We start from the raw sequence: 26,674 nt of genomic DNA on the forward strand, positions 1-26,674 counted from the left end.
AAGCCAAGGCATACAACTCATTGTGCGGTAGATGCAATAGCGTCTCGAGCCTTAGACATCGCCGGTCCTCGGGCGGTTGACTGACGAGAAGATACGGAACTTTATACTAACTACATCTTCTGATAGATAAAGTGTTGAGTCGGACGGATATGGTAGGATGCCTTGATGAGGAACGTCACACATGCTCCCTCCATCGAAGCTTCAGCCTTGATGACTTTGTAAATCCAGATCAGATGATTGGTTGGTACAAATATATTTATTTGCCCCAACACCCTGCCGATGAGAAGCGAGGAGATAGAAGCATGTTCTCCATTCTTCCAGTCATACGCAGGGTCTTCCTGAACCAACCCATGTCTAATTCTTAGCTGATTCTTATAAACCCGAACCTCATCACCAGCCAATAAGAATTGCGTATTCAACGATTCCCTGCTTAGCCGATGCTTATAAACAGCCCCACCCCCACCCCATCCAAACTATAAGACCCTCTGACCTCACCACCACCAGTATCCTCCCTGCAAAAAAGAATCACCGTTCATCCCTCAGTCACTCCATAACCCATCCAACAGAACGCCAGAAACGCAAGGATGTCCAAACCCCTCACCCACGCCAAAATCCTCGCCCGCCGCTCCGCCGAGCGCGGGTACGCCGAACACGGCGGGTGGCTGAAAACCTTCCACACCTTCTCCTTCGCGAGCTACTACGACCACAACTTCACGAACTTCGGGTCCCTGCGCGTGCTCAACGAAGACCGCGTCGCGGCGCGCAACGGCTTCCCGACGCACCCGCACCGCGACGCCGAGATCTTCTCGTATATTCTGTCGGGCGAGCTGACGCACCGCGATAGTATGGTGCGCAAGGGCGCGGAGGGGGCGCAGGGGAAGGCCTTCTATCGGATGAAGAGGGGTGATGTGCAGTTTACGACGGGGGGGACCGGGATTGCGCATAGTGAGCAGAATGAGAGTAGCAGGCCCGTGCACTTTTTGCAGATTTGGGCGTTGCCGTGGAGGTACGGCTTGAAACCGAATTACCATACGCGGAGCTTTGATGAGGGGGCGAAGAGGAGGGGGTTCGTGCCGATTTTGAGTCCGCTTAAGGCGGGTGTTGGGGCGAGTGCTCAAGAAGAGGAGGAGGCTGTTCCGGCGATTCCGGAGACGATTCCGATTCATGCGGATTTTGTTATGGGGGCGGGGATTATTGAGCCAACGGGCAGGTTTGAGTGGACTGTTGGGGCGGGGGCCGTGCAGAAGGTTAAGAGGAGGAATGTTTATGTCCATTTGCCTATGACGGAGGGGGGGAAGGCGAAGATTCGGTTGGATGGGAGGGATGAGGCGGTGCTTGCGGAGGGCGATGGAGCGTTTATCACGGGCGTCAATGCGGGTGATGTTCTTGGAGTTGAGAGTGTTGGTGAGGCAGAGGCGGAGGTTATTGTTTTGGATAGTGATTAGATTTCGGATATGCTGCATCCTGTATTGTTAGGTGTTTGATAATGTTATGAAGGTCCTCCAAATTTGATACTGCCAATGAAGAAGCTCCAAAATAGAGTCAACATTCCAGCCATCATTGTGAAGGGGACAGCGGCGTTCTGCAAGTCGCTCCTATATCCCAGAGGAAACATCCAGAGGGAAAGGAAGATGAGCAGCGGCAGTAGACATACAACATTGTAGGCCACAACCCACCGGAAAGAAACAATCTCACGGGCGTGGATGCCCAGAAGAGCTGACGCTTGTCTCGATGCACCTCGACTCGAGTTTCCTTTTTTGGGAGTAACTGCAGGGCGCCGGAAGAACACCCCGTACACTTGGTACAGGAGTGGAAGAGGTGAACTGCCCAGTGGTCCGAGCGGTAGCATGCGTAGAACCGAGAGTAGAACTCGTGTGCGGTTATTGGGGGAACGACGTCCATGGGATCTGGCTTGTACTCGTGTTCATCCTTTGTCTTTGGATAATCATCTTTGACCTTGGGGGCATAGGCGGAATCGTCGCATTTATCAAACAACAAGCAGTCATTCAGATGACCAAACAGTAGGGCTGAATAATCGTACGTACCTGGTAGAACTCGCAATGAGAGTATCGCCAGACGCTGAAGTAATTGCGCAGCCGTCCTCAAAGCCGAAAGTAATCTGACCGTAGTCGCTGGAAGAACGTGTTATCATCCACCTGATGGACCCGAATCTGCGAGAGGAAAATCCTATCGCTCCCCCTGACCAAGAGAAGAACATATCCCTGTAGGGTGGACAAAGACTGGATTACTGGCGAAAGACTCTGATTGACGTTAGCTCGGCGTGGCTGGTTCGGTATGGATGGGAGAGGGCCTGGCTTCATCTGACGGGCGGCGGTTGACTGGGCCAGTGGTGTCGGCGTGAGATTCTGGGACGAGCCCTGGTTGGAAGAGGCCGGGCTGCCTTGGTATCCCGGGGAGTGCTCGAGTAACTGGCTCAAAGCCCGCATCCGGGGTGTCTCGTTCAGATACTCTTGGACGCACTGTATCCCGTCAGAGGAAAGATAACCGGGATAGGCAGATCCATCCACCGCTCCTCGCCACAAGTCTAGAGTTGCACTGTCAGAATGCCTCACGTTTCCGCTGTCATGGATGCATACACAAAGCCAATAAAGTCACTTCTCATCCGAGCTCCCGGCGAGATCTCTCATATAAGGCTTCAATGGCCACCAATCCCATTTCATGCCGGACCAGGACTCAACGGCCCCTTGGCAGGCGTTCACCCACCCACGCGGTTCCACGCGATCAAATGACATACCCTCAGGCACAGCGCAGCGAAGCTCTGCAATGAGCGGTCCCCAGTCGAATTGCCCGCAACCTGAGAAGTCCGTGTGTTGGCTTCGTGCACTTGGCCGCAAGCCTTTTGAACCGCTCATGCAGCTCTGGATAGACGACGGAGAACAAGTCGCGGCGTAGTATTTGAGTGGACTCGCAGGTCATCAGTACACGCCGTAAACGGCTCAAGTTGGGGAATTCAATCTCCAGGCCATCATCTTCGTCATTGCTGTCACTTTCAGACTCCGATTCGTTGCCACGCATTGCACTCATAGAGCCGCTGTCTGAATTAGACGTCCCGCGGATATGCGTCACATACTCCTCGACTTTCCTGCGCTAGTCTCGTCCGTCAGGTAGGGCGTCGAGGCACAGAGTCGCAGCGCCGTCTTCACCCATGAGAACTGTGCACAGTCGGTAAGACGCGTTTCTTGCAAAGCGCCTAACGAAAGGCACCAGTATCTACCTGTCGTAGGGATCAGGAAACGGATCGCTCTTCATGTGTATCGCACTTTGCTTCAGGAGACGTCGCAGCTTGTTCTGTACTGTTTCCGCCCGGAATCTGGCGCCGTGCAGGGCATCTTCGCAACAGGAGATAACCAGCCGGTCCTCAGACAGTAAATCGACCAGGATACTCGTTCCGGCTTCTGTCATGTCTCTGAGATCTGCGGAGGTGTGGCTGGATCCTGTTATGTCGGAGAAGACACTGCTTGCTGTCTCAGAAATATCGGAGTCCGCGTCTCCCTCGCTGTCCACCTCGTATTTGTCTTCAGCGACTGTAACTGGCGGGTCTGTGGTCACTTGGTGATGAATTCCCCACAATTCACGGTAAAAGCGACGCGAATCACTGTCCAGTGGAGTGCAATGATCGCACCAATCGTGGCGGCAAATTATACAGTAATCCCTCGGGAACAGGTCGAAGTCATTGAGATTCCCACAGGCGTGGCATATCCACATCTTCGACCGAGGCATGGCTGGGAAGGCTCGACCGGTGTACGGTCGAGGAAGGTAGAGTGGATGAACTGAACGAGGGAAAGGGTCCCTACAGTGTTAGCTCGATACTGAAAGAAAGTGATTGCGATCGCCCCCTCGTCTTCACGGCGGATGAGCTCCTTATAAGACAATCAGCGGCGCTAAACTGGCACCTGCAGTCATCCCACGATAGGCTGGAGTACGCCCGGAAACCAAAGCCCAAATCTGCCTGTCCGCTTCGGGCAGCTGGCCAGTCCTTTAGTAGTCAGGCCAGGCTGAGTCCTAGTTCCTCGAACAGCCTGATTGCTGTTATGTCTGATTACGAGATTGAACTTGATCGGTGCGTCACGAATGATGGTTGCAAGAAGATATCAAGAATCGGCACTAACGGCGATAGAGCACATATCGCTATAAATGAAGCCAGTATACAGCGTTGGGAAAAATACGTAGAACATTACAGTTAAAGAAAGTTATCCAGCCAGCCACCCCGATGACATTCCCAGCCCCGCGCTGTCCAGGGCCTTGTGCAACCCCCGTCTGCCTCAGCACCCAGCCCTGGGTGTTTGATCCAACACCCCATACCTAATCGTTCCATTATCTGGAACCATGAGCTTCATACCCAAGGTCATTGCGAACCATGTCAGAGATTCCATCAGAGTGGTCGACCCCAATACCTGGCTGATCGGCCCCTTGATCCTTCGCCGGACCTGTGGCCATTCCGAGACTGCAACCTGGTATGATCCCGGGGACGATGCCAGTTATACCATTATCGACGCCCCAGCTGTGCATCCCCACGCAAACCCGGTAATGGGTGATGATTCAACCTTCAAGTTGGTCTATGACGCCGGCGACGCCACTGCAGTCTGGTCAGTCGGAAACAGCGCCTACCTGAAGGTGAAACTGAAGGTCGGCGATACAACACAAGAGTCTACAACGATAGCATACGTCCGCTCCAAACAGCCTAGCTTTGCTATCCCTCGTGTGCTGTACGAGAAACAGATCCACGACCGGTACTACCTCGTTCTTACACGGGTCGAAGGCCGAACACTGGCAGAGGCCTGGCCGTCATTAGATGAGAGATGGAAAACCCACTACGTCAATTCCATCGCAGATATCTGCAGCGAAATGGCATCCTGGCAGGGCGAGAATGTGGGTGGTGTAGACGGCAAGGGCGTGCCAGAGGCCTATCTGAACCAGATCCACGGCGAGTACGACTTCACCCCCGAAGCGCTGCTGGAAGGCTGCCAGTCGATCGGCATGGACTGTTCGAAGTTCGTCTTTTACCACGCTGATCTTGGTCCGGGTAATATCATCGTTGAAGACGTGCCCACGACAGGCTCAGTTGGAATCGTCGATTGGGAACTCGCGGGTTTCTTTCCGAAAGGTTGGATCCGTACGAAGTTCCGCATTAGCTCTGGACTCAATCTCCCCGAGGAAGCTGGTGATGACCCGAATGATTGGAGACGGAGAGTCCAACGACGGCTTGGGGAACTAGGGTATGAGGAGCATGTGGACGAATGGCAGCCGTGGTGTTTTCAGGATTTAACGAGCCCTGCTGAGGTAGGGAGCAAGGTTGAAAAGTGAAGCAATTTGAACTATCTCTCAGGCTGGGGATAATGGAGTTTATTCCTTGGAAAAATGCCTTGGAGTGACCCAACAGCAGTGGAGGCACTTCATCTTGTTGATAGTTGTCGGTGATACTGTCTGGCGATTCTGTCCTGCTGTTACATCGGTACACCAAACATAGCCTATTGAAGAATGAAAGACAAGGTCAGATCCAAGCCCTTACGCCATCATTAGCAGTAACCTTAATCTCGAACACTCACCTAGGATCCCCCGGAATCAGGACGGCAGTTATATCGGTACTGTAGGAACTAATTAGATGCATTCACGGCTCTCTAGACAAGGATCGGGATCGAGAGGAATGGAAGGCACAGAATACCACGTACCAGACTCTGCAGGGCCGCGGCATCTGAAGCAGGGGCTGGGGTACTGATATAGTTGCCGTAACAGTCCAGGTTCTATACAGGTAAGCTTGTTTCTGCTTCGCATGCGTAAAACAAGTGCTGCTGCAATTATAAACTACAATAGGCCTACTCATAAAATGGTCAATTCGCTCTTCTAACCATTGCATGCATAGGACCAAACACAAAGCCCAGGTTGTTCCAGCGCACTGGCGACAACCATCCGTGGTGAGTTACTCCCAAACCCCCACCTTGATCTCGTCTTGCGGGTAGGGTGACTCCTGAGGCTGGGAAGCCACCCAGACAGCCCTCAGTTTGCCCTCGATCGCTGATTTCGCCATATCCGAGTCTGTCCGCACTCTAGTAGCGGAGCGGAAACTTAGATTAATGCTGATGATAAGGCAGGGTACGAATAGAGCCCCAAGTACAGACATTGGAAGTGTTGTGAAAGTCAGGTTGATGGGTTCGGGGCGGAAGGACTTACTCCAGGGTACAGACCGGCAGGGCGTAACCAGGCCAGTGAGGCTTGTCGACTGTCGTGACCCTGGCGTTGAGGTCCTGCAGCGCTTCCCAGACCGTCTCCATAACGGGTCCTTGACCTGTTCCCCTAAAAATGTATGGATTATCATCTGGATTGTATGGCACCCTAACACCGGGACTTGCTTACTCTCTGCTCTCCAGGTGATTCGTGCGAGGGTTGGCTACGATCATCTGGCAAGGGCCATCAATGTGACGTCAGGATGATACACAGGTAGGTGGTGGTATTAGCCTCGGGGTAAAGGACTAACAAAGTGAGTCTGTGATGGGAAATGGCTGGTTAGCCTGCCTTCATCTTGTGGCACGGTAAGTCGAAATGGTGACAGCCGAACATACAGGCATTCTGAAAGGCGATTCAAAAACAAAGGCTTGTGCAGAAACAAGACGAAGTAGGAACGACTGAGGAGCTTTGGCCGTTTTATGTCGAAACCACGCTCGGGCCGCGGATATCACCATCATGTCGAGCGTATAGAGAACGAACGTGATAGGGCATGGTGTGTAAATTGGCGCAGTGATGAGCGGAGCCTGTCATACTCCGCAAGCCACCATCTGAGGAAGCACGTCGGATATGAGGTTCCAGGGTCGATGATTGGCCCTCATCTATGCGAGAGATCATGGGGTGGTTTGCCTCACCTTGAGCTCTGCACGGACACCGTCGAAGTGCGCTGCTTGACACCTGGACCGTTTTTCTTGGACTTACGATGCATGGCTCCGCGGAAATACAGAGGAATTGAGTCACCTTGCATCATCAGTGCCCATATGGATGTTGCTGCGTAGTTTCGATGTGAGCCCTGACATGTTTCATCCACGAACCCAAGGATTGAATGGGAGATTATCTATGAAGAAGGTTTCTCCTCCTTTACGCCGTTGCTGGCTATTGTCTGAGGCTATATTACCGCTGCGGCCGGTCAGGGTTGCGTACCCTAAGTCTGGACAACTTGGAGAACGCAACGTTGACCGAGAAGTATAGGTACGGTTGTTGAAGAAGTTCCGCCAACAGCATAGGTATCCCGATGCAACTATGGAGCACCATTCCCCTCACCGTATAAAGCTCGAAAACATCTGGATTGGGAAAGATATATTCTATCTGCTTGGCTTTTTCTGCTAAGCGAATGGAAGCTGATGAATACTTGGACCTTGAAACGCAGGGGAGTGGAGTTGATAAGTCCCTCTTACCCACAAATGCAAGAATGCAAAGACCAAGTGAAGAGCTTAAAAGGCATGCTCCCATCAAGTTCATGAGTACTTTCCATGCGAACATTGTGTTCCAGCCATATCCCGTGAAACTGAATAGGATTGGCCGAGAAGATCTTCCTGCTTACCCTCACCTCAGACTGCTTAGATTCCATCGTGCAGTGCACGCAGTGAGATCTGTTTGATGTCTCAGCCCTGTGGAATACAACAACTATATAAGAAAGTGTCTATAGACGCATCAGGAATAGATCACGCTATCTCTCGAACTCTGGCACTCCAGTTGGCCGCCCAAAATCGTACGCAGCGTGCTTCAGGTTTAAGGGTCTTGCACCTATTGCGACGATGTACCTAAGAGCTCAATATTGGGGGTTGGATAAAACCTAGCTATGTGTAGAAGGTATCGTGGATGTTTGTATCATTTATCAGGGGGAAAATTTCCCTTTTCCCCTTCATGCCGTCAATGTTGGTGCTGGTCCTGTTGCGATGGTGAGGTTGTTTCCTATCTATAGGCACTTAGTACCCATCATCCATGATGAGGTTATATGGCGCAGAGGTGACGGGACTGAATCATCATGTTTTATGTCTGGGTGAGAATAAAACGAAAGGACAAAGTTGACACTGTCTCTCTTATAACTTCAGTTCCAGGTCCGTCGACTACATGACAACGGTTTTATCAAGACCCCAAAGATCTGATCAACCCACTTCGTCACGAAATGCTGAGCGGGCGTCTAGATATAGTCTGGAGCTTGCGAAATGGATTATATGCAGTTGCTGTGGTTGCATCGTCTTTCCATACCTAGGGTATAACCTGAACAGCGCGATAATTTCTGCGTACGACATAGATGGATACGCAGTACCCGTTTGTCACATTATTGCTCACCGTGGATATCTATATCTTGCCCTCAACCGCGAGTACTCCAAAGTAGATTTCGTCAGATCAGCTTAAGTTCCCTCAACGTGGGCTCCACGCTTCGAATCGCCAATCCGCCATCCATGCAAGATCTATGCCGATCAGCCAAAACCAATCGTATTGAGAACGAGGCACAATCGGCCCCATAAACGTGGTAGATTTAGTACCCCCATTATATGCAGGTCATACCATAGGACGGGTACCGGATAGGTACGATTGGTACGCCCCGGCACCTGATGTATGGCGCGTTCCGAGAGCAGATCAAGTGCGATGGCTGCGTTTGTCAGGAAAGGCACATCTCAAGCCAGATCTTGGTAATTCCCCTCCGGGTTGCCTGCTCTCGTTAGGTAGGGCTTACGGCGGAAGAATGCGGCTGCATCTTAGGGGTGGAAAATATATATCGGCTTACGACCGCAAGCTTCAGAATTAATAATCGCCGCCACGACACCATGTCCTTGGATAACTGATCAATAATCACAAAGATAAGCAACTCCTCAGCTGCATTCCTTTTTGTCGGTAATTCTCACCAGCGTAGCTCGTGTCCTCGATAAAGGATGGTCATGCAACCCTCTTCGCTGGCCCTGTGATCGCGACCGTTAATTTCTCTTCGAAGTAGATTGAAGGATACTGGTTTTACATGTGCAACTGCATATTCAGTCCTCGTATGTTCAGTGCAGGGTGGCGTGCTGTTTTCTCTGTTTGCAACAGGGTGGACAGAGTAAGGGTGTATCTAATTCTAGGTATACGTCTGTGCAGATGGGAGTCCTGTTCTAGAACTCTGGAGCAAGGAGTATCATGTTCTCGAATATAGCCCTGACGTGTCTAGACTCGTCCTCGACAGCTAAAGACCAGATCATGCGACTTTGAAGGGAATATTTGTTGAAGGCCACACGCGCGGTCGGTTACGTGTACAACAAGCGCTAGGTAGCACTTCAAATGGCACCAAGATACCATCCTGGTGACTGTCTACTCGATCTCCCAATTCTCCAGCTCTCGTATGTTCCCAATCCCAACCTGGCAAAAAGGGCTCGCCCGACGACACGACGATCGGTGGATCCGCCAATCTATCCATAATCAGTCGGTGTATGAGACTGAGTGAGGCGCAAAACCAGGCGAGTGCCTTATATACCATTACTAAGGGATCTTAAAATAGCTCCTCGGCATTTACAGAGATTTGCGGAGCTTTACATGGCCAGCCAGTGCAGCCACAGAGTCATAGTGGGACGCTAAGCTCGCCGCCAAGGGCAGTTGTAAGTCTTAGATAAAGATATCGGCTCCGCTTGACTGGGCAGGGTTCAGAGCTTGGGCCTGGCATGGGCAGGATCGGATCCTTCGGCTTATCGTGAGCATGTGTTCACTGTTCATGCTGGTTTGAGGGTGGTGTGTTGCTGTAGAGACTACCATAGAGTGCGAAGACATGGTATGGTAAAAGAGTCTTTGGAAAGTGGCAGCGTCAGGAACTGGTTCAGCGTGGAGCAATTAATAATTGCCTCGCAATCAAATCCAGATTTTCCATGTTTCAATTGCTCTGTCTGAGACAGCGACCTGGAACGCAGCCAGCCAGCGCCGTGCAATCGGTTCGTGGTGGGCTCGCAGACTCTGAGGTGGGTCTGACCACACTCAACCTGTTCCAATACCTAAGAATGATGGTATAGAACAGGGAGATAGCTAGTGAAACAGGTGGGGGACCGAGTCCCGATATAACTTCGATCCACACGCTCAGTCGGCCCGATAAGGCTCGGTGTCTCTGCAGTGCCAGTGACGTTTCAACCTTGGGACGAGAGTTAAGTCTTTGCTGGCTTCATCTTCTGTCTTTTGGTTTTGTCTCTCTACACCCATTCACTCGTTTGACTTGACACTCGTTCTGCTGTTGCTGTTATTGCTGTTATTGTTTTTTGCAGCGGTACTCCCGTTGCACCAGATGCAATGCATCGCCTATTCCTCCTCTCGTTCCTCAGCATCCTGCATCTCACGGTCGCCTGGCCCTACGACGAATCGCTAGTCGAGTACAACCTCAACGAAAACAAATCCGCCGAGTCTCCGATCGACTACTGGGGAGCATGGCCGAACCACGAGTACCACCCGTCGCCGGATAACTGGCGACTGCCAACGTACACGATCTTCATGGACCGGATAGCAAACGGCGATCCGAGCAACGACAACATCAACGGGACCGCGTTCGAGCATGTCATCACCTCCAACCAGATGCGCCATGGCGGTGACCTGGCGGGCCTGCTTGACTCGCTCGATTACATCCAGGGCATGGGCTTCAAGGTCATTTACTTTGCGGGCACGTACCTCATGAATCTGCCCTGGGCGTATGATGGGTACTCACCTGTGGACACGACGCTGCTGGACATGCACCTGGGGACGCTGGAGGACTGGAGGAACGCGATTGCCGAGATTCACCGGCGCGGCATGTACGTCGTCGTGGACAATACAGTTGCAACGTACGTCCCATACCTATCTTCCTACATTCCCACTTCGATACTAACCAAGGTCGGTACAGACTCAGCAACCTCATCGGCTTCAAAGGCCACCTCAACGACTCCGCCGACTTCACCCCATACGAGTACGAAGTGCAGTGGGTCTCCGACCGGCAATACGCAGACTTCAGCTTTGGCAACACGTACAACGAGACATGCGAGTATCCCAAATTCTGGGCGGAAGACGGATACCCACTGACCGACAGCGGCGTCGAGAACCTGAAAGGCTGCTACAACAGCGACTTCGACCAATACGGCGAGCTCGAGGCCTTCGGCAATTTCCCCGACTGGCAGCGCCAGCTGACCAAGTTTGCGAGCGTGCAGGACCGCCTGCGCGAGTGGCACAAGCCCGTCCGCGACATCCTCACCCGGCATTCGTGCATGCAGATCGCGAGTTTGGATATCGATGGCTTCCGCTTCGACAAGAGCGTGCAGGCAACCCTCGAACCCCTGGCCGAAATCATCTCAACATACCGCACCTGCGCGAAGAAATACGGGAAACACAACTTCTTCCTCCCTGGCGAAATCACATCAGGCGACGTCTTCGGGAGTCTCTATCTCGGACGCGGCCGCCAACCAGACCAACGCCCCGACAACGCCTACGAGGGCGCAAAGCTCACCAACGACTCAGACGCCAACTTCCTCCGCGACGACGGCCTGCAGGCCCTCGACGCCTCCGCCTTCCACTACACAATCTACCGCTCCATGACGCGCTTCCTCGGCATGGACGGCAACCTGGTAGCAGGGCACGACCTGCCCACGGACTTCATCGAAGCCTGGAACGAAATGCTGCGGACAAACGACTTCCTGAACGCGTTCACCGGCGAGCTCGACCCACGCCACATGTACGGCGTCAGCAACCAGGATAACTTCCGGTGGCCGGCCGTGGCAAACGGGACGGACAAGTACCTGCTTGGTCTGAATATAGTGTCCCTAGTCCTGCCCGGCATCCCGCTGATCCTGTGGGGCGAGGAGCAGGCGATGTACGTGTTCGACGCGACGGCAAGCAACTACATGTTCGGGCGGCAGCCGCTGACCGCGCAGACGGCGTGGTGGACGAACGGGTGCTTCAACCTCAACACGTCCAAGTTCTACGACTTCCCTGTGGAGAAGGGGCGGCACGGATGCGAGGACATCAGCATCACGTACGACCAGCGCAACCCCGCGCACCCGCTGCGCAATATCATGAAGCGCATGTTCGAGATCCGCGACCGTTACCCCGTTGCCCGCGACGGCGTGTACCTGCAGACGATCGCGCAGCTGACGGAGGACGTCTACCTGCCTGGGTCTTCGACGACGCCGACGGTTACGGGGTTGTGGAGCGTGCTGCGGAGCTACTTTGACGGCGTGCAGAAGCAGGCGAATGGGACGGGGGCCGACGAGAAGCTGTGGCTGGTGTATCAGAATGGGAACGCCACGACGAAATACGGCGATGGGAAGTGCAGTAATAAGACGGCGGCCTTGCTCTCGCCGTTTGAGAGCGGCACGAAGCTCCGCAATCTGTTTTACCCGTATGATAACTTGACTGTGGCGGATGGGCCGGATGATGATTATGGGTGCGTCAAGGAGATGGAGTTGCTGCCGTGGGAGTATCGGGCGTATGTAAGGGCCAGCGACTTTGTCGATCCTGGGCCGACGGTGACGGAGTTTGTGCCTGGGCATGATGCGAGGATCTTCTCGGACAGCGATGACGGGGAGAGTGTGACGGTGCAGCTGGGGTACTCGACGGTCATGACATGCGACGACATCACGGAGGCGATTGTGCTGGACTCGAAGACGGAGAAGGGCGTCAATGCCACGCTCGACACGGACAGCGTCAACTGCACGAGCATCACGGCCAGAACAACAGACAACGGCTTCGTGGGCGAGATCCCGACGGTGTGGACGTGGTCTGCGAAGCTCAACAACCTCCACCACGGCATCCACCAGCTCACCGTCAAGAATGTGACCTCCCCATCCCATGGCCACACCAACTCCACCGACAAGTTCCTGCTGCGTGTTGGCACGCACGAGAACCCGCTCATCAACACCTTTGCCAACTACTCCTCCACCCTGGTCCACCAGTCCGGCGATGATTATCATGTCCAGCACAAGGCCGCAGGCGCCGACCAGTTCAGGTACTCGTCTGACTTCGGACGCTCCTGGTCAAACTGGGAGACGTACAGCGGTGGTAATACGACCGTGCAGATCAACACCACCGCAACAGAAGGCCTGGGCAGCTGGGACGGCACGCACATCCGCGTGCAGTACTTCTCCAGACTCACCGGCAGCAGCAGCTACATCCAAGAAGGCGACTACGGCTGGAAGGACAATGCGTCTCGCCGCTTCCCACACCTCTACTGGAACGGCCCGTACAACCAGTACGGCTACGACGGCGGCCTGAACAACGAAGTCCGCTACGACACCGACAAGGGCCGCTGGCTGTTCGATTTCGTCTACGAGTGGCCGGCCGTCGGGCAGCTGAACGTCTGGGGGAAGGACAGCTCGGGCGTCCCAGATACAACAGAGGTCTACGGCGACGTGGGCAATACGTCCGTCGTGCAGAAGCTGCCGCCATCGTACCTGTCGTCCAATGTGATCAACATCACCGGCCTCCCCCCCTTCCCCCACCTCGGCTGGACCATCTCCCTCAACGACGCAAACCTCAACTACGAGCTCCTCCCCGTCGGCTCCGGCTGGGCCCAGCTGGCCCTGTACATCCTGCTCTGGACCATCCCAATCCTCATGGGCGCCGCCGGCGTCTTCATCTTCATCCGCACCTTCTACCGCGTCCAGCTCAACAAAGACGGCAACGCGGTCGAAAGCGACACCGCCCCGCTGGTCCTGTACAAGCGGCTGAAAGACCGCATCGCCGGCGCGAGCGATTCCCGCCTCGACCTCGCAGGCACAGGCCCTGCCTCTCCCGAACCAACGGACATCGCGGCCGCCGTCGCATCCGGCGCATCGCCCAAGCGCACCGTGCTGATCGCAACAATGGAATACGACATCGCGGACTGGAAGGTCAAGGTGAAGATCGGCGGGCTGGGCGTGATGGCGCAGCTCATGTCCGCCAACCTCAAGCACCAGAACCTCATCTGGGTTGTCCCCTGCGTCGGCGACATCGAGTACCCCGTCGACACGCCGGTGGAGCCGTTCGTCGTGACGGTGCTGGACAAGCCCTACCTCGTGAACGTGCAATACCACGTCGTCGAGAATATCACGTATGTATTACTAGATGCGCCTGTCTTCCGCCACCAAACCAAAGCAGAGCCCTACCCGCCCCGCATGGACGACCTCGACAGCGCAATCTACTATTCCGCCTGGAACCAGTGCATCGCCGAAGCGATCCGCCGCAATCCCAGTATCGACCTGTACCACATCAACGATTTCCACGGGTGTCTGGCGCCGCTGTACCTCCTGCCCACCCGCACAATCCCCGTCTGCCTGTCCCTGCACAACGCGGAATTCCAAGGCCTCTGGGCGCTGCGGACACAGCAGGAAAAGAAGGAGGTGTGCAGCGTGTTCAACCTCCCCGTCGAAACAGCAACCAAGTACGCGCAGTTCGGCAACGTGTTCAACCTGCTCCACGCAGGCGCAAGCTATCTCCGCTGGCACCAGCGCGGTTTTGGAGCCGTTGGTGTCTCTGATAAGTACGGTGCACGCTCGTGGGCGCGATACCCGATTTTCTGGTCCCTGGGTAAAATCGGCGCGCTGCCCAATCCTGATCCTGCGGACACAAAGGCCGAGAATGAGGTTGTTGTGCAGAGCACGCAGGAGGCGATCAATGACAAACTGCAGGCGCAGCGGTGGGCGGGTCTCACCGAGGATCCAGAGGCCGATTTATTGGTCTTTGTTGGACGCTGGAGTAAGCAGAAGGGCGTTGACCTGATCGCGGACGTCATGCCGGCCGTTCTCTCCGCGCGTCCAAAGACGCAGTTGATTTGCATCGGCCCGCTGATTGACCTCTACGGGAAACTGGCGAGTATCAAGCTGGCGCGGATCATGGAGATGTTTCCTGGCCGGGTGTTTTCGAAGCCTGAGTTTACCGTGCTCCCGCCGTATATCTTCTCCGGCGCGGACTTTGCACTGATCCCGTCGCGCGATGAACCGTTCGGCCTAATTGCCGTGGAATTCGGGCGCAAGGGCGCGCTCGGCATCGGGTCCAAGATCGGAGGGCTCGGCCAGATGCCGGGGTGGTGGTATACCGTTGAATCAGACAGCACACGGCACCTCCTGCACCAGCTGCGCACGGCAATCAAGTCCGCGTTAGATTCAAGCGAGGAAACACGGGCCGAGATGCGCGCGAACTCGGCGAAGCAGCGCTTCCCCGTCCTGGACTGGGTGCAGAAGCTGGAGGTGCTGCAGCGCAGCTCGATCAAGATCCACCACGCGAAGAACGCGGAGACGGTTGCGGGCCCGCTGCCGGAGCAGGGCGACTGGGATATGCAAGCTGGTGGGACCCGGCATTCGAGCATGATGATGCTGAGCTCGAGGCCCATGTCTGGTCTGTCGAGCGCCATGGCCAGCAGGACGAGCCTTGCGCCGCCGCAGCCGTCGCTGCTGGATCTGCAGGCTGCTGAGGCGCAGCAGATGCAGGTTGACAACATCGCGACCAGGGGCAGCATGCTCGGCCGCAAGCTCTCGCTCGGTCGACGCTCCGGACCGGGCGCGGGCAAGAAGCTGCGCAAGAAGTCGCTGACCAACAGCCAGGTCCTCGAAGAGCCGATTGAGACCGACGCCGAAGCAGAGGCCGACGACGACGCCAGCGGCGAGAGCACAGACGCCACGACGCCGCCGCTGGGGCAGGAGAACTTCATCACGCACGAGGAGGCCATGGCCGCCGTGAACTCGTCCCTGCGCTCCCCGGACGGAACCCTAGCCCCGAATCCAACACACACACGCGCGAACTCCAGCCTCTCCATCAGCCCCGGCCGCAGCCACTCGCGCGCAAACTCGAGCATCTCCACGCCAGACTCATCACGTCTTGTGTCCCGGGACTCGTCGCCCGTCCGTGCCCCGAACCCCGTCTACCTCTCCAGCCGGAACGTCTCGACACTGTCCCTCCCAGCCGTCGCAGGCGACCACGACCAGCCGGTCTTCGAGCTGCAGAAGGTGGACCCCACGTTCACAGACAGCACGAGCCACTTCACAAGACGCTTCGAGGGCCTGCTTCAAGACCTGAACAAGAAGAACTCGGCCACGGACCTCTGCATCGAGACGTATCTTATGAAGAGCGAGCGCAAGTTCTTCGACATGTACACGGACGCCCAGCTCAAGAAACATCCCAAGGAGAAGGACCGCCCCGTCACAGGCCTCGGTATCTCTGGCGGCGAGCACCCCTTCCCCCTGACGCCCTACAACGCCGTCTCCCAGACCGACGACCACGGCTCCTCCGACTCCACCGGCGCCGACGAAATCGACCAGTGGCTCGCGCGCCTGGGCTACAAGCGCCCCATGTTCATCCAGCGCTTCATGCGCAAGCGGATCGGCACATGGCCCGTCTACGCCCTCTTCCTGGGCCTCGGCCAGATCATCGCGACGAATTCCGCCCAGATCACGCTGCTGGTTGGCCAGGTCGGCGAGGCCGCGACGAAGCTGTACATCATTGCGGCGATCTACTGCGTCTCGTCGATGGGGTGGTGGGGGCTCTTCTACCGCTTTCCTTCCGTGATTGTGCTCAGTGTCCCGTGGTTCATTTACGCCGCGGCCTTCGTGATCATCGGCGTTTCGCCGTTTGGGGCGTCCGCGCTGGGTCGCGCCTGGGCGCAGAATGTGGCGGCGGGGGTTTATGCCGTTGCGAGCAGCAGTGGGAGTTTCTTCTTCGCGCTGAATTTCGGCGACCAGGGCGCTGTGCCCGTGAAGGACTGGATGTTCCGCGCTTCGTTGATCCAGGGGTTGTCGCAGCTGTACACCGTTGCACTCTGGTACTGGAGCTCGCGGGTCACGGCGGTGCAGGTCGGCGGCGTGTCGACGTTAGCCCTGAACAGCTGGCGCCTCACAGCCGTCGTGATGCCCATCGCGCTGGTGTGCTTCGTCATCGGCGTCCTACTCGCCCTGGGCCTCCCGAAATTCTACCGCCAGGCCCCCGGCAAGATCCTCTTCTTCTACACCTCTCTCCTGCGGAGACGGATCGTCCTGTGGTTCTTCTTCATGGTGATCGTGCAGAACTGGTTCCTCGCCGCCGCGACAGGGCGCAACTGGTCCTTCCTGTGGTCCTCGTCGCACGCGAAAACTTGGCACGTCGTCCTGCTTGTCCTCCTCTTCTTCGTCCTCCTCTGGGTCGCCGCCATGCTGGCATTCCGCTTCCTGGCAAAGGAACACAGCTGGATCCTCCCTGTCTTCGGCCTCAGTATTGGTGCGCCGCGCTGGGCGCAGATCTGGTGGGGGACCAGCAATATTGGATACTATCTCCCCTGGGCGGGGTCGTTGACGAGCGGTGCGATTGCGTCCCGGTGTTTGTGGCTTTGGCTGGGGTTGCTTGATGAGATTCAGCAGGTTGGGCTGGGCATGATTCTCCTGCAAACGCTGACCCGCGTGCATGTTTGTTTTGTGTTGATTGCCGCGCAGGCAATTGGGTCTGTGGCGACGATTTGCGCGCGCGGGTTTGCCCCGAATAATGTTGGGCCCGGCGGGGTGAGTCCGGATGTTGGGACGAGTGTGCATAAGGTGGGCAATGCGTGGTTCTGGATCAGCTTGTTCTTTCAGTTGCTGGCGGCGTGGGGGTTCTTGTTGTTTTATCGGCGGGAGACGCTGAATCGGCCTTAGGGGTGAGAGTGCTTTTGGGCTTGTGGAAGCGAGCGAGTGATGGATGTGTATGATATTTGCTGTGGTTTTGTCTCTAGATTCCGTGCATTGCATATATAGATAGCGTTGGCCTTTTATTCTTTTTGTTGTGGCTGACATTGTCGGCGATAGATATCAACCATGGACGTGGTATTTCTTCCAATTTGCCTGGACAATCTTCAATGACATCGTATCTAAAATGGTTTGCACATGTATTCAGAAAGCCCTACCTTTGAGCAAGTGTGGATGTCATATGGTATCTAGTGGCGTGGCAGCTTTCCATCGGTACTACGAAGCGGACAATGCAGGAGCGTTCCAATTTCGCCACACTCAAGTAGACTTGCTTGAGAAGCGGCCATGATAAATCGAAACGTAGAACATCATAAACGCCCACCATCTCCATGGGTAGTAAAAGGTCAATCTTGTTATGCGGGGTCAATAGCGTCAAACAATTGGGCTGTTCAGCCCTTGAACCCTAACCCCAGACATTGTCGTCGCCTTAATTAGGGACGTCGATCAATCATTAGCGTTCTCCGCATCTGCTCCTCAGTTCCTGGGACCTGGTCTATCTCGATTTGCGTCACCTCTGACCTGTGGCTATATCAAATCAAATCAACAAGGAACCCCGCCTCCGCCCTTTATAGACCAGAACAATTGGCATATAGATGGGCAGGGGGCCACGACCCGCCATGATATAGCATGGTTGTCTCACACAACGCACATATTTCGTTTTTCTGATTGAAACGAGAGGCGTTGTAGCCTCACTTCCGCCCGAGCCAGGCTCTCTCAAACACCATCACATTGTGTCGTCCCTGTTTCATTTGTTTTGCTTATATACCAGGGAACTGCCTGACATTCCTATTCCCATGCATTAATAAGAACACATGAAAATGTCTACTAGCGGAAGAAAATGCTCAGGTATGTATCCAGACTGTTTGCTTGTCGTGTGCATCCTGAACCCGACTGACATACACAGCCAGCAGGCGAGTCTTCCTCTACCTGCTCTTCATCCCAACATACGTGCTATACGGTACGTACCGTGTGCACCAGAAACTAGGGCATCTGGACACGAGCTAACAGCACCAGCCGTATCCTTGACAGGCTGTCTTTCCACATTCCTCGGCATCCCCGATCTGTTCCTCGTCCAGATTACCTCCACCGCGACCAAGAACACAATCAAGGTCGCATACTTTGGTAAGTATTTTCCTATGGCCCCCAAGGCACAGAAGCTGATCTATGTTCTGCACAGGGATATGCGGTCTTTCCAGCGGGCCAAGCAGCACCCAGACATGCACGCCCATCGCCAGGACCTCGGAGGCAGCACTCGCCAGAAGGCTCTGCTCTACAACCGACAACACCAACCCGTCCTCAAATCTCGATCTCATCCATCTCGGCGTAACCCTCGCCTCGAAAATATTCCTGCCCGTGCTCGCCGGCGCAGTCGTGGCGTTTACTCTAGGTATACTGTTCTTCATAACATCCCAGCTAAAAGCAAGGCGCACACGAGGCCGCGCTATCGGATATACAAAACAAAGCGCAAAGTCCACAACTCTATCGCTGCTATTCCTGGCGCTCGCGTGCATGCTCTGCTGCGGATCCGCCCTCTCCACCACAGTCGCGCTCTCCGCGATCCAGTTCCTCGCCGAGTCCGACATGCTCACCGGCTACGAGATCGAGGGCGGGAAGGCCCTGCCAATCCTGCAATGGGCTGCGCTTGTCCTATCGGTTATCGTTGCCCTGGGTATCGCGGGCGTCATGCGGTCTTCTGTCCGCCATGCAGCCGGCCACCCGGACGTCTATGTTCATGACACGCAGACCGAGGGCAAGAGGCAACGTGAGCTTTTGAGCTTGTTAGCCGCGGCAGCGGCAAAAGACAATAGCCGGAGCCATATTCACGGCACGGGACCACAGACGCTTCAGATAGAGCATTTGCCCATGGACGTGCTAGCGTCAGATAGTACGAAGCAGGCCGCGGGCGATTGGGCGGCCCTCGAGCCTCCCAAAAAGCCGAGGACGCCCCTTTTCAGACTCCCGCTTCGATCGGCATCGCTGCGGGACGCACGCCGGCGTAATGGCAGTCATTTGTCTGTCTTGGGACAGGCGCTCTCGCGTGCGGAGAGGAGGCGTGAGGGGTGGCCGTATCGACGGTATAGTTGTGATGAGATGGTGTGAGCTAGCTTTCACTCCTTTACGTTGTTGAAGGTCTGTGCATATATTCGGTATCATGTGTGAGCGTTCCAGCGGGGGTGGATTCGAGTAGACCATGAGCAACGGCGATGATGCCGGATTTTAACAAGTACCTTGAATCCTGTGGTCCGGTATAATAGCCCTCACTCAGGATAGCGTAGCCTCGGGCTAGAAAAGGATAATAGAGGAATTGGCGGCGCAAAGGAGCAGTCACTTTCAAGGAAGAACTCAGTTGCTTTACTGAGTTGGTGGAGGCTGGTAAGCAGCACTGTGCAGTCTCCCTGCACTCCGTGGCTGGCTGAGTTGAGCGGGATGGTTCTGCAGAAGGAGGTCGCGTTGTCTGAGTGAGATGAGTTTTGGAAAACGTCTGTTTTGCAAAAGGATCGGATCAGATTCATCTCGCTCAGCTGGCGCCCGTGCACAGTCGTGCAGCCTGCAGTGTCTGCCTAGGTGCTGGAGCAGCGGGGGTTGGGTTTGAAACACAGTCAAGGCCTCCATTTGCAGAACTGGTTCGGGGACATGTACTCTCCAAACTACTTCTGCAGAAGCACGCGAACAAGGAATTTCTGCGAGCCTACGATTCTACGAGAGGAATTTGCTCAATGATATCAAGCAAAGTCAAAGTCACTGTGATTCAAACTATCCACCTAAACAAGTCCCACCCGCAAACTTGGAACACCCCTTAGTACTCCTTGTTCAGCACGGCAATCTCAGCATCCGGGTTGCGTCTGCCATCGGGCTGCCGACGATTGCGCCAGGCATCGTTCAGCCTGAACTGGGCATCCTGCCGGTCGACGGGGTGATGGGCGACGGTCCTATGTGACAGTGCTTAGAACCATGATGGGCAATGAAAGACAACATGGTAATAGCAGGAAGGTGCTTGGCTTACTCGATGGTATAATCACCCGGGGCGCCGGGGGGCCCGGGGGTCCGAACGACCGTGCCAGCGATAAGGGGGTCTTGGAGCTCTACGAAGCCTGCGTTCAGAGCCTTGAAGACGGGGGCGGCGTCGTCGGGGACGGGGGCGCCGGGCGCATTTTCGTAGCTAGAGTGGGTTCGGGTGTCAGCGTTTATTACATGGGGTTGAGTGCTGTAAGTTGTGTGAGGTTTGGCTCGGGTCTGATATGCTTACTGGGTACCTGGCGGAGGGAAGAAGTTGCCCTCGGTCTCGGTGTAGGACTTGATCAGGACGATCTGTGGAGCATCCACGGGTTAGTGGCATTGTCTCGATGTTGAGGTGGACAGGTGAGACGAACAAACTCGTTGGGCTGTGAATGACGGTGGTTAGCATTGGCAGAATATCAACGGGGGTGGATAGAAGCGTCAACTTACGGCCATTGTGTTATACGTTGGGATGGTTGTTGGAAGGTTCTGTGATGGAAAAGATGGATGGTAGGAGATAATGGAAGTCCAGGTTCAGGTCGGGGGATGCTGCTCTTTTTATAACTTTGCCGGGCGTGATGGAGCCCTGGAAAGCCCAGACCCGACATCACACTCATCTTCCACATCGGCTGGTCACGTCTGCCGATATCTTACTTGCAATGATGCAATGAAAAACGTTTGCGCGCGGCGGGGCAGCAGTGCATGACAGTATGACTGCGGGTCTTTTGGATAGGCTCTGTTCATATTGGCCACTGTCACCTACAAGTCGTGTAGTATGTGGCTTGCGAAAGTCCCCCTAAACCTTTCCCCGGGGTCCTGTAAGATAGTACTACACACGATCATTGGCAAACTTTACCTCTTGCAAGTACTCGCTTCAAGTAAAGGTACTTATATGCGGATGTCAATACTTCAGCCTGTTGGCCAGGTGCCTACTGGCAAGAACTACAGGCCAAGAAGCGTCAAGCCGTAGGTTTCTATGACTTGAGCAATATTATTTCACAAATCTGTTGCCCTGAGCATGGTGTCTAAATTCCATATAGTGTGGCGGCCGCTGACGTTGTTACTACGGCTGCCCCGACTTTGCAGAGCGATCATGTATTTGCTTTCAGACAACCATCTCACGTCAGATCTGCAGGTCTCCAACTTGGAAATCCATGACAATCTCGATCTAACCGGTCTCTACGCATGATTGGTCAAAGCGCTCTGGTTGCAGCGAAGTGATACGCAGGAACGTGCCCTACGTGATCTTACATTTTCAAATATACCATCAAGCAACCGTCGACTCTCTCCTTTTACGTGGTATGCTTTTGTGTCTTTCCATGTAGCCTGCAAGGTGGCGATAGCTCAAGACCTCCGGCAAAAGGATTCTGTCATCGAGTTTGCGGATATGAGAGCCCTTTGTCTGGTACAAGAGTGATGACGTACACTGGGAGAAATAGTAAACAGTGACTACTTACACCATGTCAGCAACTGGATTAATGCATGCTAATGGACAGTTCTCTAAGGTGAGCGACTCCATCTACCCGAGTGATAATTCAAGGTCCTAAGATCCTCCCTATCTCCGCTTAGGTCTCGATATTATTTGTACGCGCTCAGCACCCCTCGCTCTATCGGTTCTGTTATAGCGAAGGCCCTTGTACATTGAGTATACTGTTGGAATAGGGCTTCTTGAGCACTATACCAACCTCTCAGACAACACTGTGCGTTTGAACCTTCCATTGGCTAGCCTGCGTGCCACTCTGGCCAGTCTGGCTAAGACCAAGAGTTGCGGTACAAAGATGAAGTGTAGGTGACATACAATAACTCCGAATAGCAGCTTGGGTAGAACTACAGACACCTGGATACTACAAGGCTTCAGGCGTGTGGGCTTAGTTCTTTCTATAGCAAGGGTGCGAACTGTTCTCTAGTAAAAGTGGTCTAGGGACGTGGTACCGCTGCATTACACTCGCTGCGCGCACTCTGGGGCCTAATGGGACCTTTCTCTCTCTTGCCAACAAGTATGTTTGGAGTGCTATTTACGTACCTGGTTAAGATAGGCGGACGATATTTGACATTTAGGAGTCAAATAGCCGCACCTGAAATATGCAGATTCCTCCAAGCCCCTCATGAACTTGGGGATATTAGCAGCGATTTAGAAGCTCTCAGTGCATGCCCACTTGGGCTTAATAGCGCTGAAACAGTAGACATAGATAGAGATAACTAAGCTTCCTCTCTACCTGCATACTGCAGGTGTCTTTATGGCATTTGGTTGCGGGTGCGGCCAACCACAATATCAACTTCAACCTATCATATCGTGTAGTGCAGTTTCTTATCGAGCAGTCTGGGCGCGGCTTATTTCTAATGGGCTGGTAAGATCATAACTCATCATGCAGCTCAATTCTGATGACGAATGACTGAGAACCGTCCTTGTCCGCAATAGGAAGTTAACTTTGGTGGGGTAAGATGACGCTGAATGGGCCAATGGGGCCTGGGGTCAGGCTTGACCTGTACAACATCACCGGGCGTCCATGGATGGGTAGGCCAGGATTGCGTGATATAAAGCATCACCACTTGCCATCCTCACCCGCCGAGCCCTTCATCGTCATCAATCGACTCTCCATCTACTATTACCTCCTCCTGTTGTATACAACAAACATGTCCCACCCAATCACAACCCATGGCTTCACGCCCGTCCCCGCAAACCCCCAAACCCTCCTTTCACAAGCCCCCATCAGCTCCAAGCCCCCCGCAATCCCCGTCTCGTCAACCCCAATCCCAGCCGCCCCTCTCGCCCTCCGAATCCAAGAATACGCCCGCACCCATCTCCCACAGCCAACCTACCACCACAGCCTGCGCGTCTACCACTACGGCCTCGCCATCAAGCGCCACGCCTTTCCAGAGTGGGCATTCAGCGAAGAAACCTATTTCCTTGCCTGCATGCTGCACGATATCGGGACGACGCGCGAGAATCTGCATGCCTCGAAATTGAGCTTTGAGTTCGTTGGCGGGTTTATCGCGCTCGATGTCCTGCTGACTCGGGACAATGCTAGCGATGCTAGCGATGATATAGCCTCCCGCGACCAGGCGGAGAGTGTGGCTGAGGCGATTATTCGGCATCAGGATCTGAGGGATGTAGGCGCTATTACGGCGTTGGGGCAGTTGCTGCAGCTGGCGACGGTTTTCGGTATGTGACACCCTCCGGCTCTTCTTGTGGTATGGAGAGGATATGTAGCTAATGAGGGCAGATAATATCGGGGGCCATGCGGAGCTGGTTAGTGATTATACTGTCCAGGATGTTGTTCGGATTTATCCGCGGTTGGGATGGAGCTCTTGCTTTGCTGCGACGGTTGAGCAGGAGGTTGAGTTGAAGCCTTGGGCTCATACGACGGCGCTGGGTGACTTCAAGGGTCATATTCTGGCGAATCCGTATAATAAGTATGAGTAGAGAATACTCCGAGGGGTTTTGAAGAAAGTGCTAGGAAGATGCAGGTATCAGTTTCGTGGCTTATGTCGATAGTTAGGGCTAGACTCAACGGAATTTCACTTCGTGAGCGATTGGTTTTGATCTACCAATCCACAATAGCCCAAGACGCGGTCAGACCCATGCCCTAATTCTTCACGGGTCCTTTCGTCCGTCGCCATCAATCTAGACTGTACCGCGTATAGCTCGCTCTGTTTCATCACGGCCAAGACACGGCTGAAGCTCCGTCTCCAGCTCCGCGTTTTACCCTGCATGTCAAACAGGGCTTGTCCGAGATAGATGAGCTTCCCCACGTTTACATTCTTCACTCCGCTGTCGAGATTGCTGGTTTGAATCTCGTCGAACGATCTCCGGACTCGGCACGGAGCCATTGCCCTGACAGGGTCTGGGTCCTTGACAAGAATGCCATGATGCATCCACGAAGAAAGACATAAAATCGATGGCCATCCCAATTACATGTTTCTTCAAGGCCTACTAGAAATAAGTATAGCCGCCGACCGTCACCATGAAGACCCTCCCCCTTGCCCTTCTTGCAGGTGCCTCATCGGCCCTCGCGGTCCCCCACCAGCACACCTCCTATCCAAAAGCATCACCCAAATACCTCATCTCCTTCGGCGACTCCTACACGTCAACAAGCTTCAACATAACCGGCGAGAAACCCTCCGCGGCTAACCCCCTCGGCAACCCCCCCTTCCCCGGCTGGACATCCGCCGGCGGCGCAAACTGGATCGGCCAGCTCGTCGGAACATACAATGACTCGTTGCTCTTGAACTATAACCTCGCTTACGGCGGCGCGACGGTCAACGCGTCCCTTGTTGCGCCGTATACACCCGAGGTATACTCGCTTATTGACCAGGTGGCCGAGTTCAACGAGTACTTGAGTCCGCCGCCAGACTATGCGCCTTGGACTGCGGAGAACACGCTCTTTGCGATCTGGGAGTGAGTGCGATCATTACTTCAAGGTCTGGATTGTGAACACCGCTGATTATAAGTTAAGGGGCGTCAACGATGTCGGCGGATCCTGGTACCAGCCGAACCCCGACGCCCTGGCGACCGAGATCCTCCGCCAGCTCTTCGAGCAGATCGAGCTGATCTACGACGGCGGTGCGCGGAATTTCGCCCTCCTCACTGTCCCCCGTACGCTTCCCCAACACCTGCAGTCTGTGTACCCTACCATAGGATCCAGCTAATCCATCCCCCAGCAACGGACCGCTCCCCCTACATCACGCAAGGCCAGAACGCAGAGTACACAGTAACGCACCTAAAGGCCGCAATCGCGTCCTGGAACACGCAGTTCAACGAGAAAGCGAGCGCCTTTGCAGCCGCTCACGCCGATGCCGTCGTCAAGGTCATCGACACCCAGCCTGTGTTTAATGAGCTCCTTGATGCGGGCGGCGACGCGGCGGACTGCTATAATGCGGACGGGGTCACTTGTCTCTGGTTTAACGATTATCATCCCGGCCTTGCGATTCAGGATGCGGTTGCGCAGGCGGTTGCGGAGGCTTGGGGGTGTTTCTTTACCTAGGTACTTCATAGAGTTCCGGTCTGGAGCCCTAGGGCTAGCTTGGACACGCTGTCTGTCACTTGGAGGCTTACTGGCATGCTTAGCTACTGCATAATTGCCTTGTGATTAATGATCCCTGCATTAATCTATCCGTCCTCACCCCGTATACGTATCGTGCCCTGTCCACCGCTCTTCTGTCCCACACACCACAATTGTATGACAAATCAACGGCTGGCGCTTTGAAATGCTCCAAATGTTTGGAATCTCGTAGAAGGGCAATTATTAATACGCTCGTGCAACACTATGGATCTTCCTTAGTGTATAAATGGAGGGATGTTCCTGGCTAGCTGGAATCCCCCACAATCACGCCATCACCAAGCTCCTCCATCATCTGGTCCAAATATATATTTTCGCCACCGCAAAGCCATCCACCGAAACAACCATCTCCATACCATACCAAGGATATCAAAATGTCCGCCCTCTACACCTACACATTCACCCCCCTCCTCCGGGGCCTCAAATCCCTAAAGACCACCCTCCAAAAAGCCGAATCCCACGCGCAAGCCAACAACATCGCCCCAGAAACCTACGTCACGGCCTCCCTAATCGACGACATGAAACCCCTCTCCTTCCAAGTCTTCATCGTCGCAAACGCAGCAACCAAGGTCCTGGCGCGGTCTACCTTCGTCGAGCCGCCCCAGCAAGAAGACACGGATAAGACCTTCGACGACTTCTACGCCCGCATTGACGAGACCATTGCGGCGCTGGAGAAGGTGGATGTTGAGGTGCTCAAGGCCAACGAGGGGAAGACCTTCAAGGCGCCGCTTGGGCCGATTGAGGCGGAGTTTACGCCGGAATCGTATGCGACAAGCTATGCGATGCCGAACTTCTTCTTCCATCTTGTTACGGCGTATGGGATTTTGAGGGCGAAGGGCGTGCCTGTTGGGAAGTTGGATTATCTTAAGGATTTCTTGGATGTTCAGCTTTAGGTTTATGGGCATGTAGGTCTGGTAGTGCAATGGTTGAATTCAAAGTTACTTTTATTTT

The 26,674-nt window shown here is 54.6% G+C and overlaps 9 protein-coding genes across 9 annotated transcripts; 7 read left to right on the plus strand and 2 right to left on the minus strand.

Moving 5' to 3' along the window:
- Positions 1 to 584: 584 nt before the first annotated feature.
- DSM5745_06837 (pirin family protein) lies at positions 585 to 1,445 on the plus strand (the record flags this gene model as incomplete). The annotated part of the gene is made up of 1 exon (XM_026748853.1): positions 585 to 1,445. The coding sequence occupies one exon, from the start codon at positions 585 to 587 to the stop codon at positions 1,443 to 1,445; it is 861 nt and encodes a 286-aa protein (XP_026603157.1).
- Positions 1,446 to 3,231: 1,786 nt separating this feature from the next.
- On the minus strand, positions 3,232 to 3,741 carry DSM5745_06838 (uncharacterized protein; the record flags this gene model as incomplete). The annotated part of the gene is made up of 1 exon (XM_026748854.1): positions 3,232 to 3,741. One exon carries the CDS (start codon positions 3,739 to 3,741, stop codon positions 3,232 to 3,234), a length of 510 nt encoding a protein of 169 aa, XP_026603158.1.
- A 606-nt stretch (positions 3,742 to 4,347) lies between these two features.
- On the plus strand, positions 4,348 to 5,325 carry DSM5745_06839 (uncharacterized protein; the record flags this gene model as incomplete). The annotated part of the gene is made up of 1 exon (XM_026748855.1): positions 4,348 to 5,325. One exon carries the CDS (start codon positions 4,348 to 4,350, stop codon positions 5,323 to 5,325), a length of 978 nt encoding a protein of 325 aa, XP_026603159.1.
- A 4,947-nt stretch (positions 5,326 to 10,272) lies between these two features.
- Positions 10,273 to 17,293, plus strand: DSM5745_06840 (uncharacterized protein; the record flags this gene model as incomplete). The annotated part of the gene is made up of 3 exons (XM_026748856.1): positions 10,273 to 10,796; positions 10,856 to 16,128; positions 16,185 to 17,293. The coding sequence occupies 3 exons, from the start codon at positions 10,273 to 10,275 to the stop codon at positions 17,291 to 17,293; spliced, it is 6,906 nt and encodes a 2,301-aa protein (XP_026603160.1).
- Positions 17,294 to 18,484: 1,191 nt separating this feature from the next.
- DSM5745_06841 (uncharacterized protein) lies at positions 18,485 to 19,766 on the plus strand (the record flags this gene model as incomplete). Its single annotated transcript, XM_026748857.1, has 4 exons — positions 18,485 to 18,512; positions 18,571 to 18,624; positions 18,681 to 18,788; positions 18,844 to 19,766. The coding sequence occupies 4 exons, from the start codon at positions 18,485 to 18,487 to the stop codon at positions 19,764 to 19,766; spliced, it is 1,113 nt and encodes a 370-aa protein (XP_026603161.1).
- A 697-nt stretch (positions 19,767 to 20,463) lies between these two features.
- Positions 20,464 to 21,119, minus strand: DSM5745_06842 (uncharacterized protein; the record flags this gene model as incomplete). Its single annotated transcript, XM_026748858.1, has 4 exons — positions 20,464 to 20,596; positions 20,671 to 20,826; positions 20,914 to 20,975; positions 21,114 to 21,119. The coding sequence occupies 4 exons, from the start codon at positions 21,117 to 21,119 to the stop codon at positions 20,464 to 20,466; spliced, it is 357 nt and encodes a 118-aa protein (XP_026603162.1).
- Positions 21,120 to 23,297: 2,178 nt separating this feature from the next.
- DSM5745_06843 (putative urea hydro-lyase/cyanamide hydratase) lies at positions 23,298 to 24,087 on the plus strand (the record flags this gene model as incomplete). The annotated part of the gene is made up of 2 exons (XM_026748859.1): positions 23,298 to 23,826; positions 23,888 to 24,087. The coding sequence occupies 2 exons, from the start codon at positions 23,298 to 23,300 to the stop codon at positions 24,085 to 24,087; spliced, it is 729 nt and encodes a 242-aa protein (XP_026603163.1).
- Positions 24,088 to 24,628: 541 nt separating this feature from the next.
- Positions 24,629 to 25,648, plus strand: DSM5745_06844 (putative cellulose-binding GDSL lipase/acylhydrolase; the record flags this gene model as incomplete). The annotated part of the gene is made up of 3 exons (XM_026748860.1): positions 24,629 to 25,062; positions 25,121 to 25,260; positions 25,326 to 25,648. The coding sequence occupies 3 exons, from the start codon at positions 24,629 to 24,631 to the stop codon at positions 25,646 to 25,648; spliced, it is 897 nt and encodes a 298-aa protein (XP_026603164.1).
- A 449-nt stretch (positions 25,649 to 26,097) lies between these two features.
- Positions 26,098 to 26,616, plus strand: DSM5745_06845 (DUF1993 domain-containing protein; the record flags this gene model as incomplete). Its single annotated transcript, XM_026748861.1, has 1 exon — positions 26,098 to 26,616. One exon carries the CDS (start codon positions 26,098 to 26,100, stop codon positions 26,614 to 26,616), a length of 519 nt encoding a protein of 172 aa, XP_026603165.1.
- Between the last annotated feature and the right edge of the window lie 58 nt (positions 26,617 to 26,674).

Source organism: Aspergillus mulundensis, assembly GCF_003369625.1.
Source record: "Aspergillus mulundensis strain DSM 5745 chromosome Unknown scaffold_6, whole genome shotgun sequence".
Taxonomy (NCBI): Eukaryota; Fungi; Ascomycota; class Eurotiomycetes; order Eurotiales; family Aspergillaceae; genus Aspergillus; species Aspergillus mulundensis.